The 22492-nt window shown below is 42.6% G+C and overlaps 2 protein-coding genes across 2 annotated transcripts in view; both read left to right on the top strand.

Annotated features, from left to right (window-relative positions):
• The first annotated feature begins 3430 nt into the window (after nt 1–3430).
• Nucleotides 3431–22492, top strand: part of LOC139577777 (NACHT, LRR and PYD domains-containing protein 3-like) — a 70086-nt gene continuing 51024 nt past the window's right edge. The window contains exons 1-10 of the mRNA XM_071404944.1: nt 3431–3571; nt 3823–3989; nt 4091–5891; nt 5971–6144; nt 6421–6594; nt 8607–8780; nt 9042–9215; nt 9795–9841; nt 9978–10545; nt 11565–11800. Of these exons, the coding sequence (XP_071261045.1) occupies nt 3459–3571; nt 3823–3989; nt 4091–5891; nt 5971–6144; nt 6421–6594; nt 8607–8780; nt 9042–9215; nt 9795–9841; nt 9978–10545; nt 11565–11800 (3628 nt within the window). The 5' untranslated portion in view covers nt 3431–3458. The remainder of the gene's footprint in view (nt 3572–3822; nt 3990–4090; nt 5892–5970; nt 6145–6420; nt 6595–8606; nt 8781–9041; nt 9216–9794; nt 9842–9977; nt 10546–11564; nt 11801–22492) is intronic.
• LOC139577786 (NACHT, LRR and PYD domains-containing protein 1 homolog) lies at nt 12689–20726 on the top strand. Its single transcript, XM_071404960.1, has 7 exons — nt 12689–13371; nt 13503–13717; nt 13906–14165; nt 14323–14451; nt 14606–14738; nt 14824–14844; nt 20016–20726. Exons 1-7 carry the CDS (start codon nt 13148–13150, stop codon nt 20348–20350), a joined length of 1317 nt encoding a protein of 438 aa, XP_071261061.1. The 5' UTR covers nt 12689–13147; the 3' UTR covers nt 20351–20726.

Below are 22492 nucleotides of genomic sequence, written 5' to 3'. Positions count from 1 at the left end.
AAAATGGAAGTGACCCCCATCATGTACATAGTCACTATGAAAATATAGACCTAAATGATATTTTCAGTAAAAGTTAAATATGGTGTTATCCTGTAGTGTTTTAATCTCTCTGTGTGTCTGTGTCTATTTCTGTGTGTTGTGAATTGGTGAGATATTGAATAAATAATGAGTTGATTTGTATCACATTATTCTAGGTCAGTTTATTCCAAACCTCTCCTCTGGGACCCCCAAAGAGCTGCATATTTTAGTTCTTACCCGAGAACGAACACCTTAGATTAAACAAATTAACTCATTATCATCAAGCCTTTGATTAGTAGAATCAGTTGTGATAGGACAAAAACATTTATTTAGTTTTTATTAAAATGTTTATCTACCTGCCCAGGGACTACAGTTGAAAACTAGCCAGCTGGCTAAATCTGTCACATTTACAGAAATTTTGATTGATGTGCAGTATCCCTGTCAAATACATTTTCAATAAATAAAATGAAAAAGAATGAAATGTATTTATGTGTCTCTGTGGTCTTTAATAAATGTGATTAGTTCAATGTAACGTCATCTACTACACATTGTAATCAGTCTGTTTTGGGGTTCTGCAGATTCATTGTCTATCATTGGTTACCCATCCTGTCATGTGACCCTAACCCTACCATAACAACGCAGATATGACCGTCTAGCGTCCTTCTGCCGAACCTGGTTGTTGACACACTGCCCTCTGCTGGTAGCACTGCAAAACATCACGCAATCAAATCCTGAAATAAAATAATACAAAATCCACTTTTACCAGATAGAATATGAATTTATGGGCTGAACACCTGCATGAAGTGTATGAAGACTTTATATGACATAAATATGATCATATAATATAAACCTATACATGTTGAACCCGCCCACTGTGTTGAAATGGGAATTAGTCAACATTTTATAAGGAAGTAGAGAAATAACGGTCGAAGAAACATGTTATGAGGTTTGTAGCTTTTTACAATTTAATATAGAAAAGTGTTTGAGAACTTAGACTATTGTACAGAGAGGTGATTTGGGGGGTAAAACATCCACAGAATTGTGAAGTTATTACAATACTGATTTCAACTTTCAAGAATAATAATTGTAGGCTTATATGTTGATTCATATTGATTATCCTAATTAATATGATGTGATGTTATAGGTTATGAGGTATAGAGTTGTTGTTATAGGCGATTGATAGCACATTATCGTGATTTGCTATCCGCGTGATCCCCAACACAGTCGACACTTTGCGTTGTTTCAATTCCCGAAAGAAGACGTGCATCGGAAATGTGTAAATATGTCGCTAAAGAAACTAGTCCGTCTCGTCAAATCGGTCAAGTAAAAGTGACATGCAACAAATTGGCACATAAACGATGTAAATGTTGACTAAATCATGGTTCCCAAAAGTCGGTCCGGCTCTGAATTACCTGAATTTGAAACTCGTTGTCGTTCCAAAACGTTTTGCAACGGTTTGGTACGGTGTGCTCTAAGTAGTACACCCCAGCTCAACAATCAAACGTACTTGCCAGACAAACCAATGTTTCGATTTTTTGACATTTTCTTGCATAACAAAGCAATGCGTATCACCTTGTAGGCAACTATTAAACCATAACAAGAAATGATGGTGTGTAGGCTGTATTCTCTTAAAGGGTTAGGAAGAAATATCTGTCAGCTATTTTAACTTAAGCTCCCGAGTGGCGCATCGGTCTAAAACACTGCATCACTACATACCCGGGTTCGATCGCGGGCTGTAACCGTCCGTGATCTGGAGACCCATAGGGCTGCGCACAATTTGGCCCAGCGTCGTGCGGGTTAGGGGACTTAATGTTACATAAATATGAACGTATAATATACAAACCTATACGTGTTGAACCCGCCCACTGTGTTGAAATGGGAATTAGTCAACATTTTATAAGGAAGTATAGAAATAACGGTCGAAGAAACATGTTATGAGGTTTGTAGCTTTTTACAATTTAATATAGAAAAGTGTTTGAGAACTTAGACTATTGTACAGAGAGGTGATTTGGGGGGTAAAACATCCGCATAAATGTGAAGTTATTACAATACTGATTTTAACTTTCAAGAATAATAATTTGAGGCTTATATGTTGATTTATATTGATTAGCCAAATTAATATGTGATGTTATAGGCTATGAGGTATAGAGTAGTTGTTATAGGCGATTGATTGCACATTATAATGTCTACTACCGTCTTTCAATGTAAAGTAGATGTCTGTAATGTATTCTAGTTGTGTGTGGAGCCCATGTAGACTAGCTGTTGTTATGGAGTGAGGGGATCCAACCAGGTAGACTAGCTGTTGTTATGGAGTGAGGGGATCCAACCAGGTAGACTAGCTGTTGTTATGGAGTGAGGGGATCCAACCAGGTAGACTAGCTGTTGTTATGGAGTCAGGGGATCCAACCAGGTAGACTAGCTGTTGTTATGGAGTCAGGGGATCCAACCAGGTAGACTAGCTGTTGTTATGGAGTCAGGGGATCCAACCAGGTAGACTAGCTGTTGTTATGGAGTCAGGGGATCCAACCAGGTAGACTAGCTGTTGTTATGGAGTCAGGGGATCCAACCAGGTAGACTAGCTGTTGTTATGGAGTCAGGGGATCCAACCAGGTAGACTAGCTGTTGTTATGGAGTCAGGGGATCCAACCAGGTAGACTAGCTGTTGTTATGGAGTCAGGGGATCCAACCAGGTAGACTAGCTGTTGTTATGGAGTCAGGGGATCCAACCAGGTAGACTAGCTGTTGTTATGGAGTCAGGGGATCCAACCAGGTAGACTAGCTGTTGTTATGGAGTCAGGGGATCCAACCAGGTAGACTAGCTGTTGTTATGGAGATGGGGGATCCAACCAGGTAGACTAGCTGCTGTTATGGAGTCAGGGGATCCAACCAGGTAGACTAGCTGTTGTTATGGAGTCAGGGGATCCAACCAGGTAGACTAGCTGTTGTTATGGAGTCAGGGGATCCAACCAGTTAGACTAGCTGTTGTTATGGAGTCAGGGGATCCAACCAGGTAGACTAGCTGTTGTTATGGAGTCAGGGGATCCAAGTCAATTCAAAATAATAGCTTATTGGATTGTGTATGTTTAATAACATATTGGACTGTGTATGTTTAATAACATATTGGACTGTGTATGTTTAATAACATATTGGACTGTGTATGTTTAATAACATATTGGACTGTGTATGTTTAATAACATATTGGACTGTGTATGTTTTATAACATATTGGACTGTTTATGTTTAATAACATATTGGACTGTGTATGTTTAATAACATATTGGACTGTGTATGTTTGAATAGAATATGAAGTCGCTGATTGTACTCTTTGACCATAGATAGAAAAAGTGTTGTCATTGTTTATGGTTCTTCAACAATGTTCAGAAATATTGACTGTTCTGTTATTTCATATTGTAGCTGAGTGAGCTGTGACTTACATCTAAAATGAGTCTCTCTGGGGAGAGAGAGGAGGAGACCACTGCCTCTAAAATGAGTCTCTCTGGGGGGAGAGAGGAGACCACTGCCTCTAAAATGACTCAAGACACCAGTTCTAAGAGGTAAGAGATTAAATGTAAAATATACAGTTATCTTAAAGATATAAACTAAAGAGAAAAGTGTTCCCACATTACATTAACTGTAGGTCTACATCATTCATTTAAAAGGCCAACAATGGATTTACCAATTGCAGACTGTAGCTTTAAAAGAAACATCAGAACTTCTTGAAGTTCCGATATACAGTTGTTAAAATGAAGTAGATGAGGTATTGATGTGATATTGATGATGTGATCTGTCTCCCTGTTTTGTTCAGTGTCCAGACGCCCAGAGCAGAGTCACCTACAACCAGCCTGCTATCAATGAAGAGTGATCAGCCACCTGCTTTCGGCCAGGAACCATTACCAGATGACAATAAGGAAGTGGAGAGTTTGGACAGTGAGGATGCATTAAAGATCACACACAACCTTCTGGACAGAAGAAGTAAGACTGTGTTTCATTCAATATTACAAAGAACTGTACAAAGGACCTTATAAAACACACAAACAAACTTATGAGTCTCAACTCTCATTGTTTTCCTACAGGGCAAACTCTGCTGACAGTCCAACAAGACATTAAGGCTAAACTGAAACACAAGTATCAACACATATCTGAAGGAATTGGACACCATGGAAACCAAAGTCTGTTCAAGGATATCTACACAGAGCTCTACATCACAGAGGGTGGAAGTGGAGGGCTCAATAATGAACATGAGGTTAGACAGATAGAGATGGCATCCAAGAAACAAACTACACAAGAGACATCAATCAAATGCAACGACATCTTCAAGCCTTTACCTGGACAAGACAAACCTATCAGAACTGTGCTGACAAAAGGAATCGCTGGCATTGGAAAAACAGTCTCTGTGCAGAAGGTCATCCTTGACTGGGCAGAGGGAAAAGCAAATCAGGACGTTCATTTCATGTTTCCTCTTCCTTTCCGTGATCTGAACCTGAAAAAGGACCAATGCAGTCTGATGCAACTTCTTTCCCACTACTTCCCAGAGCTGAAAGAGATTGACAGCATTGAAGATGGTGAAACCAAAACTGTTTTCATTTTTGATGGTCTGGATGAGTCTCGACTTCCTCTAGACTTCAAAAACAATGAGAAGTGCTGTGATGTCACGAAGCCAACCTCAGTGGACGTGCTGCTGACAAACCTCATCGAGGGGAATCTGCTTCCCTCTGCTCTCCTCTGGGTAACCTCACGGCCTGCAGCAGCCAATCAGATCCCTCCTGAGTGTGTTGACCAGGTGACAGAGGTACGAGGGTTCAATGATCCACAGAAGGAGGAGTACTTCAGGAAGAAGATCACAGATCAGAATCTGGCCAATGATATCATCAAACACATGAAGACATCAAGGAGCCTCCACATCATGTGCCACATGCCAGTCTTCTGTTGGATATCAGCCACTGTCCTTGAGATGATACTGAAAGTGGCAGAGAAGGATGAAGTCCCCAAAACTCTGACCCAAATGTACTCACACTTCATGCTCATCCAAATCATTGTGAAGAACAAGAAGTACAACAAAGCCACAGAGACAAACCCAAAGGAACTGTCTCAGTCAGACAAAGAGATGATCCTGAAACTGGCAAAGCTGGCTTTCCAACAGCTGCAGAAGGGCAACCTGATCTTCTATGGGGAGGACCTGAGAGAGTGTGGCCTTGATGTCACAGAGGCATCAGAGTACTCAGCATTGTGTACAGAGATCTTTAAAGAAGAATCTGGGCTGTACCAAGAGAAGGTCTACAGCTTTGTGCATCTGAGCATTCAGGAGTTTCTAGCAGCAGTGCATGCTTTAGAATCATGTCTGGACAAGAAGGAAAATGTTTTCTCCCCCACTAGTGATGATGAAGAGAAGAAGTCAATCCAGTTGTCTGACTTACACAGGAGCGCAGTGGACCAGGCCTTGAAGAGTGAGAATGGACACCTGGACCTGTTCCTCCGCTTCCTTCTGGGTCTCTCACTGGAGTCCAATCAGAATCTGTTACGAGGCCTTCTGACACAGACAGGAAGTACAACACAGACCAATGAGGAAACAGTTAAGAGAACAGTCAGGTACCTTTCATACAAGATCGAGGAGGAATCCTCACCAGAAAGGATCATCAACTTGTTCCACTGTCTGAATGAACTTGGTGCCAACTCTCTAGTTGAAGACATGCAGACCTCCCTGCATTCAGGAACTCTTTCAGAAACAGAGCTTAAACCTGACCAATGTTCAGCCCTGGCCTACCTGTTACTGATGTCAGAGGAGGTGCTGGAGGAGTTTGACCTGAAGACATACAACACATCAGAGAAAGGTTATCAGAGGTTGCTGCCGGTCGTGAAAACCTGCAAGAGAGCACTGTGAGTTCTGTTATTGAGTTGATGTTTACAGTATCATTATCTAACTGATTATATCTAACTGATTATCTCCTCTCTCCAGACTGGATCGCTGTAAACTCACATATGAATCCTGGGAGATTCTGACCTCAGCTCTGCAGACACCAAACTCCCCCCTGAGAGAACTGGACCTCAGCTACAATGACCTGGGAGACAGAGGAGTGGAGCTGCTCTGTTTTGGACTAACCAGTCCACTCCGCAACATACAGACACTTGTGTGAGTTAAATATCTTCAGTATCCACTGTCTTTATAGTGTTTATATCTGTAGTAATTATGTGTTATAATGTTTTAACATTATTTTACCATCATGGTAAATATGCAGAAACATACATACAATGTGATAAATATAAGAAACTAAGGTTAAATATATTGAGTGAGTTAGTATGTCTTTAACATAGTCTAATCATGTCCTTCTGTTATTGTCTTAATGCATCTCATTATTCTTAAATCTTTGCATATTTAACAGTGTGTCAACATATCTCCTCTCTCCAGACTGGCTGGCTGTAAAATCACATATGAATCCTGTAAGACTCTGGCCTCAGCTCTGCAGACACCGAACTCCCCCCTGAGAGAACTGGACCTCAGCTACAATGATCTGGGAGACAGAGGAGTGGATCTGCTCTGTGTTGGACTAACCAGTCCACTCTGCAATATACAGAGACTAGTGTGAGTGTTAAGAGAATTAAGTTCTCATATTCTTTAACTTCCCTGGGATAGGTGGGACGGTAGCGTCCCACTTGGCCAAAATCCAGAAAAAATGTAGCGCGCCAAATTCAAATATATTACTATAAAAATCAATCTTTCATGAAATCACACATGAAAGACACCAAAGTAAAGCTACACGTGTTGTGAATCCAGCCAACATGTCTGATTTCAAAAAGGATTTACGGGGAAAGCACACCAAACGATTATGTTAGCTTAGTACATAGCCACAGAAAAACACAGCCATTTTCCCAGCAAAAGATAGTAGTATCAAAAAGCAGAAATAGAGAGAAAATGAATCACTAACCTTTGATGATCTTCATCAGATGACACTCATAGTATATCATGTTACACAATACATTTATGTTTTGTTCGATAATGTGCATATTTATATCCACAAATCTCGGTTTACATTGGCTCCATGTTCAGAAATGCCTCTAAAATATCCGGAGTAATTACAGAGAGCCACGTCAAATAACAGAAATACTCATCATAAACTGTGATGAAAGATACATGTTTTACACAGAATTAAAGATACACTTGTTCTTAATGCAACCGCTGTGTCAGATTTAAAAAGAACTTTATGTAAAAAGCACACCATGCATTAATCTGAGACAGCGCTCAGATTTAACAACATTTCTCCGCCATTTTGGTGTCAACAGAAATACGAAATTACATCATAAATATTCCCTTACCTTTGATTATGTTCATCAGAATGCACTCCCAGGAATCCTAGTTCCACAATAAATCGTTGTTTTGTTCGATAATGTCAATTACTTATGTCCAATTAGCTACTTTTGCTACTTAGCTTATTTTGCGTGTCCAAACGCTCGCGCAGATGCAGGCAAATGTTGGACGAAAACTTCAAAAAGTTATATTACAAGTCGAATAAACTGGTCAAACTTAGTAGAGAATCAATCTTCAGATTGTTGTTATCATATATATCCAATAACGTTCCAACCGAAGCATTTCTTCATGTCTGTATAAGTAATGGAACGCAAGGCGATATCATGGGGAAAGCGTGTGAGCAAGAACTGGCAATCTGCCAGACCAGTGACTGAAACACCTCCCATCCGGCCCCACATCACACTAGAGGCTTCATTCAGCGTTCTACAGACTATTGACATCTAGTGGAAGGCGTAGGAAGTGCAAACAGATCCATATATTACAGGGAATTAAATAGGCGATGACTTTAACATCGACCCATCTCAGAATTCTCACTTCCTGTTTGGATTGTTTCTCAGGTTTTTGCCTGCCATATGATTTCTGTTATACTCACAGACATCATTAAAACATTTTTAGAAACATCAGAGTGTTTTATATCCAATAGTAATAATAATATGCATATATTAGCATTTGGGACAGAGTAGGAGGCAGTTCACTATAGGCACGCAATTCATCCAAAAGTGAAAATGCTGCCCCCTATATCAAAGAAGTTAACCAATTAAATTAAATTACTCAGTCTGCTATATCAGGATTTGTAGGATACTGATAGAAATAAAAACAGACAGAGGCCCAGTCTACCAAAGTCAAATGTTTATTTACCCGAACGTTCTGCTTATCATTTCCGGTACATTGGTCTATATACCTCACATTTCATCATAAACGTCCCTCCTTCTCTCAGATACAACATAGTTCACAAGTCTTACATTGACCCTCACCTGTTATACAATCTACTACAAGCCCAAGGTTTCTCCCCTCCCTGGGTGGGGAGACTTCCTTCCCTGTTATCAGTTCCACAGTGGTCACAAGTTGTCTACCACAGTTCCTTGCCTACCAACAGTCCCTCTTTCTTATGGACAAACATTATTCATCAGACAAGAAATAATTATGTTAGTTATAATTCTACGTTAAATGTATACCTCATTTAGTCATTATTCATAAAATTCCCATAACAGTGAGTTAAATATCTTCAGTATGAGTTATTATGTGGATGTTTTAAACATGTTTTAATCATGTGCTCTTCTGCCCTCTAGTCTGGGTCAATGTGGTCTGACAGAGGGTTGCTGTTCAGATCTGGCCTCAGTCCTGAGTTCACCCAACTCACAACTGAAACAACTGGAGCTGAGAGACAATGACCTGCAGGACTCAGGAGTTACACTGCTGTCTGCTGGACTGGAGGATCCAGACTGTAAACTACACACACTGTGGTAAGTACAGCTGTTTCAGTCAGGTCGGTACTGAGCTGAGTTACACTGCTGTCTGCTGGACTGGAGGATCCAGACTGTAAACTACACACACTGGGGTAAGTACAGCTGTTTCAGTCAGGTCGGTACTGAGCTTAGTAAAACAAATACTGTATAAATCTGATGTTTTATCACAATGTTTGTGTCATGGACAAATGTATGGGTGTCCTACAAGATGATTGACACCAGTACACCAACCTAGACAGCTGTTGTGTCTCTCTGTAGGCTGTCTGGCTGTCTGGTCACAGAGGAGGGCTGTGCTGCTCTGTCTTCAGCTCTGAGGTCAAACCCCTCCCACCTGAAAGAGCTGGACCTGAGCTACAATCACCCAGGAGACTCTGCAGGGGGACTGCTTTCAGCTGCTCTGGTGGATCCCACATATAAACTGATGAAGCTGAAGTAAGTCAGAATAGATGTCCTAATAGTGTGAGCAGCGGTTGTGTCCTATGTAGTGTAGTAGGATCAGTAACATGAGGACATGATGGTAGAATTAAGGGGAAGTTTACTCAGCAGGCTGAGCACTCCATCACAGCATACATCATCACCACATGAATACTCTTCTTCTGCATCTCTGATATCCTGTTGGAATTGTACTCCATTCTGTATGCAGTAGGTAGGATAGAAAACCTGTATGTCTCTAGTAATGAATTGTACTCCGTTCTGTATGCAGTAGGTAGGATAGAATACCTGTATGTCTCTAGTAATGAATTGTACTCCATTCTGTATGCAGTAGGTAGGATAGAATACCTGTATGTCTCTAGTAATGAATTGTACTCCGTTCTGTATGCAGTAGGTAGGATAGAATACCTGTATGTCTCTAGTAATGAATTGTACTCCGTTCTGTATGCAGTAGGTAGGATAGAATACCTGTATGTCTCTAGTAATGAACTTGGATAGTGCACCAGAACACAACAATATGGTTTAAATGTTGACTGCTTTATTAGGTCTTTGTCAGTCAATAACCTGTTTCTCCTACAGTGTGGATCATGGTGGAGAGTGCAGGCTGAAATCAGGGCTGAGGAAATGTAAGTCTCTTCAATCCTAATTAACTGAATATTCAGAACTATTGTAACATAGTAACTCATCAATACTTGTTCTGTAACTACAAAACAAAATGTTATATGAAGATGTGGTTTGATTAAACTCTCATTTTGTCTACAGATGCCTGTCATCTCACCCTGGACCCAAATACAGCACACCCACACCTGAAACTGTCTGAGGGGAACAGGAAGGTGACATGTGTGAAAGAGAAGCAGCATTATGAAGACCATCCAGACAGATTTGATTGTTTTCCACAATTTCTCTGCAGAGAAGGCTTATCTGGATCTCGTTATTACTGGGAGGTGGAGATGGATGGTTACTGGGATGGTGGCATGACTGTCATTGGTGTGGTGTACAAAGGATTGATGAGGAATGGATGGAGGGATGACCGCAGGATTGGAGCCAATAGGATGTCCTGGTGTTTAGTCTGCTCTGACAGTGGTCATCACTTTTACCATGCTGGAGTCAGTAGCAGATCCATCCCTGGTCCTGTTCCTAACAGAGTTGGTGTGTATCTGGACTGGCCAGCTGGTACTTTGTCCTTCTATAGTGTGTCCTCCTCTGGTACACTGACACACCGTTACACAAGACACACCACATTCACTGAACCCCTCTATCCTGGGTTTGGGGTTTCCTCCATCTCCTCTTCAGTGACCCTGTATCAGATAGATGACCAACACATTCAGAGGTGAGTCATAGCAATGTTTTATCATTTGTTTTCCTCTGGAATCATTCGTATAATTACATTAGTAGTGGTGTGTTTTAATGTGTTCTGGTGGACCTACATACAGTTAGATTAGTAGTAGTGGTGTGTTTTAATGTGTTCTGTTGGACCTACAGACAGTTAGATTAGTAGTAGTGGTGTGTTTTAATGTGTTCTGGTGGACCTACAGACAGTTAGATTAGTAGTAGTGGTGTGTTTTAATGTGTTCTGGTGGACCTACAGACAGTTAGATTAGTAGTAGTGGTGTGTTTTAATGTGTTCTGGTGGACCTACAGACAGTTAGATTAGTAGTAGTGGTGTGTTTTAATGTGTTCTGGTGGACCTACAGACAGTTAGATTAGTAGTAGTGGTGTGTTTTAATGTGTTCTGGTGGACCTACAGACAGTTAGATTAGTAGTAGTGGTGTGTTTTAATGTGTTCTGTTGGACCTACAGACAGTTAGATTAGTAGTAGTGATGTGTTTTAATGTGTTCTGTTGGACCTACAGACAGTTAGATTAGTAGTAGTGGTGTGTTTTAATGTGTTCTGTTGGACCTACAGACAGTTAGATTAGTAGTAGTGGTGTGTTTTAATGTGTTCTGTTGGACCTACAGACAGTTCGATTAGTAGTAGTGGTGTGTTTTAATGTGTTCTGTTGGACCTACAGACAGTTAGATTAGTAGTAGTGGTGTGTTTTAATGTGTTCTGTTGGACCTACAGACAGTTAGATTAGTAGTGGTGGTGTGTTTTAATGTGTTCTGTTGGACCTACAGACAGTTAGACTGTGCCTAGTTAAATGTCACCATCAGTATTGACTTTATGGAAGGTGACATAGTGGGTTATGTCACATTTAGGTAATGTGCCCTACATAGGGAGCTAGTCTGTCAACCTTTAAACACCCTTTGTATTGCCTATGACGACTGTATGTATGTTATATCAAGCCTTAATAAGTTGTATTTAGTTTAGTTTAATCACAGTCTATCCTACTGTTTTACCAACACCAGAGACCATGGTGGAGAGTGTTGGATTAAGCCTGGACCTGAGGACACCAGAGACCATGGTGGAGAGAGTTGGATCAAGCCTGGACCTGAGGACACCAGAGACCATGGTGGAGAGTGTTGGATCAAGCCTGGACCTGAGGACACCAGAGACCATGGTGGAGAGAGTTGGATCAAACCTGGACCTGAGAACACCAGAGACCATGGTGGAGAGTGTTGTATCAAGCCTGGACCTGAGAAATGTGAGTGTTATTTGATTTAATTGTTTTTAAATCAAAATAGTTTTAAAGCGTTCATTATAGTTGATTCCCAGGCAAGGAACACAATCACGATCTATTTGGTCAAAACAAACTTAAAGGTTGAGTCAGCGATATGACGTAGAAGCACAAAGTAAACAGCATAGTGGGTCAATTTCTACAACAACTAAGAGTGTTGGAGCACAAGGCTAAACTTCTCTGCTGTTTTGGTCCCGTGGCTAACAGTCTGTAAGAGAGTGAAGAGAACCCTTGCACATGAGCAGATACTGTGTGTGACTGTGAGAGAGAAGTCAGGCATCTTGCTCATCACAATATCTGTGGTGCTGCTCGTACAACATAATTTAGCTGACTCCTTTAAGCTTTTGACTCCTTCCTTTTGACTCCTTTAAGCTACCTTTAAGCTCTCATCCTAGGATCTACCAGAAATCAGACCCCAACATCTACAAAACATGGATTAGAACGATGTTGTTTCCTGCTTCCACAAACATTAATTAATATAACACTAATGTCAGATTATGAGTAAGTCATAATGTCAATTCTTACTTTTACATACCTGCAGGAGTCAGGCACAGTCTCAACGCCAGGTGTGTACCAACCAACCATTCATACTGGGATATAGACAGTCCTGTGTTCTGCTTTAGTAATATAAACACAGTCTCAAAGCCAGGTGTGTACTGACCAACCATTCAAACTGGGATATAGACAGTCCTGTGTTCTGCTTTAGTAATATAAACACAGTCTCAAAGCCAGGTGTGTACTGACCAACCATTCATACTGGGATATAGACAGTCCTGTGTTCTGCTTTAGTAATATAAACACAGTCTCAAAGCCAGGTGTGTACTGACCAACCATTCATACTGGGATATAGACAGTCCTGTGTTCTACTTTAGTAATATAAACACTGTCCCAAAGCCAGGTGTGTACTGACCAACCATTCATACTGGGATATAGACAGTCCTGTGTTCCGCTTTAGTAATATAAACACAGTCTCAAAGCCAGGTGTGTACTGACCAACCATTCATACTGGGATATAGACAGTCCTGTGTTCTGCTTTAGTAATATAAACACAGTCTCAAAGCCAGGTGTGCTGACCAACCATTCATACTGGGATATAGACAGCCCTGTGTTCTGCTTTAGTAATATGAACACAGTCTCAACGCCAGGTGTGTACTGACCAACCATTCATACTGGGATATAGACAGTCCTGTGTTCTGCTTGTAGGTATGCAGGATTTTAGCTGTTGTCAGATTTTGTCATTAGACAGTTTAATTGATAAATCCCCAGCATTCCATGTAACATTGAATAAATACATTAGATTAGTTACTTTGGTTAATGGGCCAGTTTCCCAGACACAGATTAAGTCTAGTCCTGGACCTTAAAGAACTTTCTATTGAAACTTCCATTGAGCATGCATTTAGTCCAGCAGTAGACTCAATCTGTGTCCAGGAAACAGGCCCCATATGTATTACTGACATGCTTGTCCTTGTTCAGGACTCCACACACTGGCTTCAGATTGAACCCTTGACTTCCACTGTCCAGGGAGTGACAATGTTCAGGTAAAATAACTACTTTTAACATTTCATTCCACTTGCTAGTGTATTTCCCCATTACCTTTGGGAATTGTCTTCTAATCCAACCTCTCCATTTGACGATTGACCTTCTCTACCATATCTTGTTGTTGCCTCAGACACAGGACACCCAAAGGGAGTTATGAGTGCACAGTGTCTGGGCTCCGCTGGCTGTGTGAGAGAGATGTCGTTCTGAAGTATCACTTCAGGAACTGGGAACCCTACAGTCAACTTCTAAAAGACATGCAGTACACACAAGGTGGTCCATTGCTGGACATCACTATGGAGTTAGGTGAACTGGAGGAAGTTCATCTGCCACACTGTGGCTGTTTAGGTAAAACCACATAGAAATAGAATTCAGAAAGACATTTCCATGTAACTGAGTTTCACTTCCTGAATGAGTGAATGAACTATTCTGGGAGTTTGAGTTTACTGTGATCTGGTACTGCATATTCTTTGTGTTTTAGTAGGATGAATAATACAATATTTGTCTTTCTGTCTCCTTTTTATTGTGTTGTTCAGGGACCAACCCTTCCCTGAGGAATGAGATGAAGATTCTTCATGTAGAGGAACATGGAGTGTCTTTAGAGAAAGTGCATGAAGTCACCAGATTCCATGCTAAGATTCTCCATCCCAAGTTCTCAGCTATCTCTGTTATACTGAGCTATATCTTTTCTTGGAACATAGATGTCCACTGTGAGCTGATGCTCTATCTGACAGTGATGAAGGAAACACTAATTCCACGCCTATACCTGTTCCCCAGTAACCCCGGCCAGATACAGGTGAGGGACCATTATTATAGAGATGACCTTAACTAACCAGTGGTGCAGGTTATGTTGACACTAATTAAATGAAGATAAGTGTGTTGCTAGTCTTCTGAATAATGTTTGAACAAGACTATACATTGACTGGCTGGGTATTTCATGCCTCGTTTCACAGGCTGTGGAACAACAGGAATCAAAGTTTCAAGGGTCTAAAAGGTTTCCCATCACAAGACCAGAGCAGTCCTTAAAACTGAAGACTTCCTACAGACTGAACATTCCCTGTTCTACCTCGATCTATCCACAGGTACAGTTTCAGTAGACTAAGAACATGAATCTGACATTTCAGTCACAGTTCTATGCATTGCTCTCTCTTTCTCGCTCTCAATTCAATTAAAATGGCTTTATTTGCATGGGAAATATGTTTACATTGCTAAAGCAGACTCTCTATCTCCCTCCAGAGGATTCATCTCATACATAGAGACACCACACCAAGCTTTTTCAGGGCGGTTGTGAAAATGACAGGGATTGACATTGAGATGGAGTTATTCAGTGATGATGAGAGGATAGTATGGACAGAAATAGTATCGCGAGGTAGGAGCATATGTCAATCATAACTTTGTACTTTTGTACCAGATGCTATTTAGAGTGATATAACCTCATGTTGTTTGTCTTTCAGATGAATACTATCAGAACCAAGGTAAGACCCAGATGCAGACTGTCCAAGTAGCAGTGTTTATTGTAACAGGGGCAGGCAAAGACAGGTCAAGGCAGGCGGGGGTCAGTAAACCAGAAGTGGGTTAAAGGTACAGGTCGGCAGGCAGGCTCAGGGACAGGGGCAGCCAGAGTGGTCAGGCAGGCGGGCTCAGAGGCAGGACAGGCAAGGGTCAAAACCGGGAAGACAGGAAAAGAGAGACTGGGGAAAAAACAGGAGCTGAGACACAACACTGGTTGCCTTGAACAAACAAGACAAACTGTCAACAGACAAACAGAGAACACAGGAATAAGTACACAGGGGGTAATGGGGAGATGGATGATACCTGGAGGGGGGTGGAGACAATCACAAAGACAGGTGAAACAGATCAGGGTGTGACAGAATACGTCACTGACACCCATTCAACAAGTAAGTAAACATGAGAGTTACAGTGCATTCGGAAAGTATTCAGACCCCTTGACTTTTCCACATTTTCTTACGTTACAGCCTTGTTCTAAAATGGATACAATTGTATTTTCCCCTCATCAATCTACACAATACCCCATAATGACAAAGCAAAAACAGGTTTAGACATTTTTGCAAATGTATTAAAAATAAAAAACGATCACATTTACATAAGTATTCAGACCCTTTACTCAGTACTTGGTTGAAGCACCTTCGGCAGCGATTACAGCCTAGAATCTTCTTGGGTATGACTCTACAAGCTTGGCACACCTGTATTTGGGAAGTTTTTTCCATTCTTCTCTGCAGATCCGTTCAAGCTCTGTCAGGTTGGATGGGGAGCGTCGGTGCACTGCTATTTTTCAGGTCTCTCCAGAGATGTTGGATCGGGTTCAAGTCCGGGCCCTGGCTGGGCCTCTCATGGACATTCAGAGACTTGTCCCGAAGCCACTCCTGTGTTTTCTTGACTGTGTGCTTCGGGTCGTTGTCCTGTTGGAAGGTGAACCTTCGCCTCAGTCTTAGGTCCTGAGCACGCTGGAGTAGGTTTTCATCAAGGATCTCTCTGTACTTTACTCCATTCATCTTTCCCTCGATCCTGGCTAGTCTCCCAGTCCCTGCCGCTGAAAAAACATCCCCACAGTATGATGCTGCCACCTCCATGCTTCACTGTAGAGATGGTGACAGGTTTCTTCCAGACATGAGCCTTGGAATTCAGGCCAAAGAGTTCAATCTTTGTTTCCTCATACCGGAGATTCTTGTTTCTCATGGTCTGAGAGTCTTTACATGCCTTTTGTCAAACTCCAAGCGGGCTGTCATATGCCTTTTACTGAGGAGTGGCTTCCGTCTGGTCACTCTGCCATAAAGGCCTGATTGGTGGAGTGCTGCAAACATGGTTGTCCTTATGGAAGGTTCTCCCATCTCCACAGAGGAACTCTGGAGCTCTGTCAGAGTGACCATCGGGTTCTTGATCACCTCCCTGACCAAGGCCCTTCTGTCCAGATTGGTCAGTTTGGCTGGGCGGCCAGCTCTAGGGAGAGTCTTGGTGGTTCCAAACTTCTTCCATTTAAGAATGATGGCTGCCACTGTGTTCTTGGGGATCTTCAATGCTGCAGATTTTTTTTGGTATCCTTCCCCTGATCTGGGCCTCGAGATTTTCCTGTCTCAGAGGTCTACGGACAATTCCTTTGACCTCATGGCTTGGTTTTTACTCTGACATGCACTGTCAACTGTGGGACTTTATATAGAAAGTTGTGTGCCTACCAATCAATTGAATTTACCACAGTCTCACTCCAATTAAGTTGTAGAAACATCTCAAGGATGATCAATGGAAACAGGATGCACCTGAGCGCGATTTCGAGTATCAATGCATACTTATGTAAATAAGGTATTTCTGTTTTTTATCTTTAATACATTTGTAAAAATTAGCAAAAAATACTGTTTTTTTGCTTTGTCATTATGGGATGTTGTGTGTAGATTGATGAGGAATTGTAGAAAAAGGCTGTAACGTAACAAAATGTGGAAAAAGTCATACTTTCCGAATACAAAGAACAAACCAATGACTTGAGGGCCAGTCAACATGGTTAACTGTCGGACCTGGACTAGGACAGTCATCATGGTTTACTGTCGGACCTGGACTAGGACAGTCAACATGGTTTACTGTCGGACCTGGACTAGGACAGTCAACATGGTTTACTGTCGGACCTGGACTAGGACAGTCAACATGGTTTACTGTCGGACCTGGACTAGGACAGTCAACATGGTTTACTGTAGGACCTGGACTAGGACAGTCAACATGGTTTACTGTAGGACCTGGACTAGGACAGTCAACATGGTTTACTGTAGGACCTGGACTAGGACAGTCAACATGGTTTACTGTCGGACCTGGACTAGGACAGTCAACATGGTTTACTGTAGGACCTGGACTAGGACAGTCAACATGGTTTACTGTCGGACCTGGACTAGGACAGTCAACATGGTTTACTGTCGGACCTGGACTAGGACAGTCAACATGGTTTACTGTCGGACCTGGACTAGGACAGTCAACATGGTTTACTGTAGGACCTGGACTAGGACAGTCAACATGGTTTACTGTAGGACCTGGACTAGGACAGTCAACATGGTTTACTGTAGGACCTGGACTAGGACAGTCAACATGGTTTACTGTCGGACCTGGACTAGGACAGTCAACATGGTTTACTGTAGGACCTGGACTAGGACAGTCAACATGGTTTACTGTAGGACCTGGACTAGGACAGTCAACATGGTTTACTGTCGGACCTGGACTAGGACAGTCAACATGGTTTACTGTAGGACCTGGACTAGGACAGTCAACATGGTTTACTGTCGGACCTGGACTAGGACAGTCAACATGGTTTACTGTCGGACCTGGACTAGGACAGTCAACATGGTTTACTGTAGGACCTGGAGTAGGACAGTCAACATCGTTTACTGTAGGACCTGGACTAGGACAGTCAACATCGTTTACTGTAGGACCTGGACTAGGATAGTCAACATGGTTTACTGTAGGACCTGGACTAGGACAGTCAACATGGTTTACTGTAGGACCTGGACTAGGACAGTCAACATGGTTTACTGTAGGACCTGGACTAGGACAGTCAACATGGTTTACTGTCGGACCTGGACTAGGACAGTCAACATGGTTTACTGTCGGACCTGGACTAGGACAGTCAACATGGTTTACTGTAGGACCTGGACTAGGACAGTCAACATGGTTTACTGTCGGACCTGGACTAGGACAGTCAACATGGTTTACTGTCGGACCTGGACTAGGACAGTCAACATGGTTTACTGTCGGACCTGGACTAGGACAGTCAACATGGTTTACTGTAGGACCTGGACTAGGACAGTCAACATGGTTTACTGTAGGACCTGGACTAGGACAGTCAACATGGTTTACTGTAGGACCTGGACTAGGACAGTCAACATGGTTTACTGTCGGACCTGGACTAGGACAGTCAACATGGTTTACTGTCGGACCTGGACTAGGACAGTCAACATGGTTTACTGTCGGACCTGGACTAGGACAGTCAACATGGTTTACTGTAGGACCTGGACTAGGACAGTCAACATGGTTTACTGTCGGACCTGGACTAGGACAGTCAACATGGTTTACTGTCGGACCTGGACTAGGACAGTCAACATGGTTTACTGTCGGACCTGGACTAGGACAGTCAACATGGTTTACTGTAGGACCTGGACTAGGACAGTCAACATGGTTTACTGTAGGACCTGGACTAGGACAGTCAACATGGTTTACTGTAGGACCTGGACTAGGACAGTCAACATGGTTTACTGTCGGACCTGGACTAGGACAGTCAACATGGTTTACTGTCGGACCTGGACTAGGACAGTCAACATGGTTTACTGTAGGACCTGGACTAGGACAGTCAACATGGTTTACTGTAGGACCTGGACTAGGACAGTCAACATGGTTTACTGTAGGACCTGGACTAGGACAGTCAACATGGTTTACTGTAGGACCTGGACTAGGACAGTCAACATGGTTTACTGTAGGACCTGGACTAGGACAGTCAACATGGTTTACTGTAGGACCTGGACTAGGACAGTCAACATGGTTTACTGTCGGACCTGGACTAGGACAGTCAACATGGTTTACTGTCGGACCTGGACTAGGACAGTCAACATGGTTTACTGTAGGACCTGGACTAGGACAGTCAACATGGTTTACTGTCGGACCTGGACTAGGACAGTCAACATGGTTTACTGTAGGACCTGGACTAGGACAGTCAACATGGTTTACTGTCGGACCCGGACTAGGACAGTCAACATGGTTTACTGTAGGACCTGGACTAGGACAGTCAACATGGTTTACTGTCGGACCCGGACTAGGACAGTCAACATGGTTTACTGTAGGACCTGGACTAGGACAGTCAACATGGTTTACTGTAGGACCTGGACTAGGACAGTCAACATGGTTTACTGTAGGACCTGGACTAGGACAGTCAACATGGTTTACTGTAGGACCTGGACTAGGACAGTCAATATGGTTTACTGTAGGACCTGGACTAGGACAGTCAACATGGTTTACTGTAGGACCTGGACTAGGACAGTCAACATGGTTTACTGTAGGACCTGGACTAGGACAGTCAACATGGTTTACTGTCGGACCTGGACTAGGACAGTCAACATGGTTTACTGTAGGACCTGGACTAGGACAGTCAACATGGTTTACTGTAGGACCCGGACTAGGACAGTCAACATGGTTTACTGTAGGACCTGGACTAGGACAGTCAACATGGTTTACTGTAGGACCTGGACTAGGACAGTCAACATGGTTTACTGTAGGACCTGGACTAGGACATTCAACATGGTGTACTGTAGGACCTGGACTAGGACAGTCAACATGGTTTACTGTCGGACCCGGACTAGTCCAGATTATAAAAGACTGTCTTCAAGAACAATGACATCTCCTCCAGGACTTGATGTAGATTAGCCTGGTTCTGAATGTCCCAATGACATCTCCTCCAGGACTTGATGTAGATTAACCTGGTTCTGAATGACCCAGACTGTTTTTCTATGTCTGTGAAACCATCCCTAAATGTGAATATGTGATATGTTCAGGTCGTTATTGTAAATGATGATGTTTTCTCAATACTTTTATTTTAGGATTCTGCTTCTAAATGACTGAAATGTAAATGTACAAATGTAGTTATGTTGTAACCTGACTCTCTCAGGTGCTGTGTCGGGGGCAGGGCGTCCGGCTGAGAGCAGTCTGACTGGTTCTGCAGAGCACCAGCTGCTTTCTGTACGTGCAGAGTTTGTGAAACGAGTATCAGGACCTGTCCTGAATGAACTGCTGGACAGACTCCTGCAACACACAGTCATCAACCAGGAGGAAATGGAGTCAGTGAAGGTGATCGCTGAGAGGGCAGAGAAGGCACGTGACATCATCGACATGGTGTTGAGAAAAGGAACGGAGTCGTGTTCCAGGATGATGAACCTTCTTGGGGAGCTGGACCCTTATCTTTGTTCACAGCTTCAGATCAACAGTGTTGGGGTACCAACCTAATGGTAGAATGGATAGTAACAGTGTTGGGGTACCAACCTAATGGTAGAATGGATAGTAACAGTGTTGGGGTACCAACCTAATGGTAGAATGGATAGTAACAGTGTTGGGGTACCATCATAATGGTAGAATGGATAGTAACAGTGTTGGGGTACCAACCTAATGGTAGAATGGATAGTAACAGTGTTGGGGTACCAACCTAATGGTAGAATGGATAGTAACAGTGTTGGGGTACCAACCTAATGGTAGAATGGATAGTAACAGTGTTGGGGTACCATCCTAATGGTAGAATGGATAGTAACAGTGTTGGGGTACCAACCTAATGGTAGAATAGATAGTAACAGTGTTGGGGTACCATCCTAATGGTAGAATGGATAGAAACAGTATACCTGATCCTCGATCAACACTCCTATTCAACACCATGGGGTGTATTCACTAGGAAACAGACCTGCTCCTAGATCAACACTCCTATTCAACACCATGGGGTGTATTCACTAGGAAACATACCTGATCCTAGATCAACACCATGGGGTGTATTCACTAGGAAACAGACCTGATCCTAGATCAACACTCCTATTCAACACCATGGGGTGTATTCACTAGGAAACAGACCTGCTCCTAGATCAACACTCCTATTCAACACCATGGGTGTATTCACTAGGAAACAGACCTGATCCTAGATCAACACTCCTATTCAACACCATGGGGTGTATTCACTAGGAAACAGACCTGATCCTAGATCAACACCATGGGGTGTATTCACTAGGAAACAGACCTGATCCTAGATCAACACTCCTATTCAACACCATGGGGTGTATTCAGTAGGAAACAGACCTGCTCCTAGATCAACACTCCTTTTCAACACCATGGGGTGTATTCACTAGGAAACAGACCTGATCCTAGATCAACACTCCTATTCAACACCATGGGGTGTTTTCACTAGGAAACAGACCTGATCCTATATCAACCCTCCTATTCAACACCTTGGGGTGTATTCACTAGGAAACAGACCTGCTCCTAGATCAACACTCCTATTCAACACCATGGGGTGTATTCACTAGGAAACAGACCTGCTCCTAGATCAACACTCCTATTCAACACCATGGGGTGTATTCACTAGGAAACAGACCTGCTCCTAGATCAACACTCCTTTTCAACACCATGGGGTGTATTCACTAGGAAACAGACCTGATCCTAGATCAACACTCCTATTCGACACCATGGGGTGTTTTCACTAGGAAACAGACCTGATCCTAGATCAACACTCCTATTCAACACCATGGGGTGTATTCACTAGGAAACAGACCTGATCCTAGATCAACACTCCTATTCAACACCATGGGGTGTATTCAGTAGGAAACAGACCTGCTCCTAGATCAACACTCCTTTTCAACACCATGGGGTGTATTCACTAGGAAACAGACCTGATCCTAGATCAACACTCCTATTCAACACCATGGGGTGTTTTCACTAGGAAACAGACCTGATCCTAGATCAACCCTCCTATTCAACACCATGGGGTGTATTCACTAGGAAACAGACCTGCTCCTAGATCAACACTCCTATTCAACACCATGGGGTGTATTCACTAGGAAACAGACCTGATCCTATATCAACACACCTATTCAACACCATGGGGTGTATTCACTAGGAAACAGACCTGATCCTAGATCAACACTCCTATTCAACACCATGGGGTGTATTCAGTAGGAAACAGACCTGCTCCTAGATCAACACTCCTTTTCAACACCATGGGGTGTATTCACTAGGAAACAGACCTGATCCTAGATCAACACTCCTATTCAACACCATGGGGTGTTTTCACTAGGAAACAGACCTGATCCTAGATCAACCCTCCTATTCAACACCATGGGGTGTATTCACTAGGAAACAGACCTGCTCCTAGATCAACACTCCTATTCAACACCATGGGGTGTATTCACTAGGAAACAGACCTGATCCTATATCAACACACCTATTCAACACCATGGGGTGTATTCACTAGGAAACAGACCTGATCCTAGATGCAAATTAATTACTTAAAAATCATACAATGTGATTTTTTAGATTCCGTCTCTCACAGTTGAAGTGTACCTATAATAAAAAATTACAGACCTCTACATGCTTTGTAAGTAGGAAAACCTG

Source organism: Salvelinus alpinus, chromosome 6 (genome assembly GCF_045679555.1).
Source record: "Salvelinus alpinus chromosome 6, SLU_Salpinus.1, whole genome shotgun sequence".
Taxonomy (NCBI): domain Eukaryota; kingdom Metazoa; phylum Chordata; class Actinopteri; order Salmoniformes; family Salmonidae; genus Salvelinus; species Salvelinus alpinus.
This window is presented reverse-complemented; position numbering and strand designations above follow the sequence as displayed.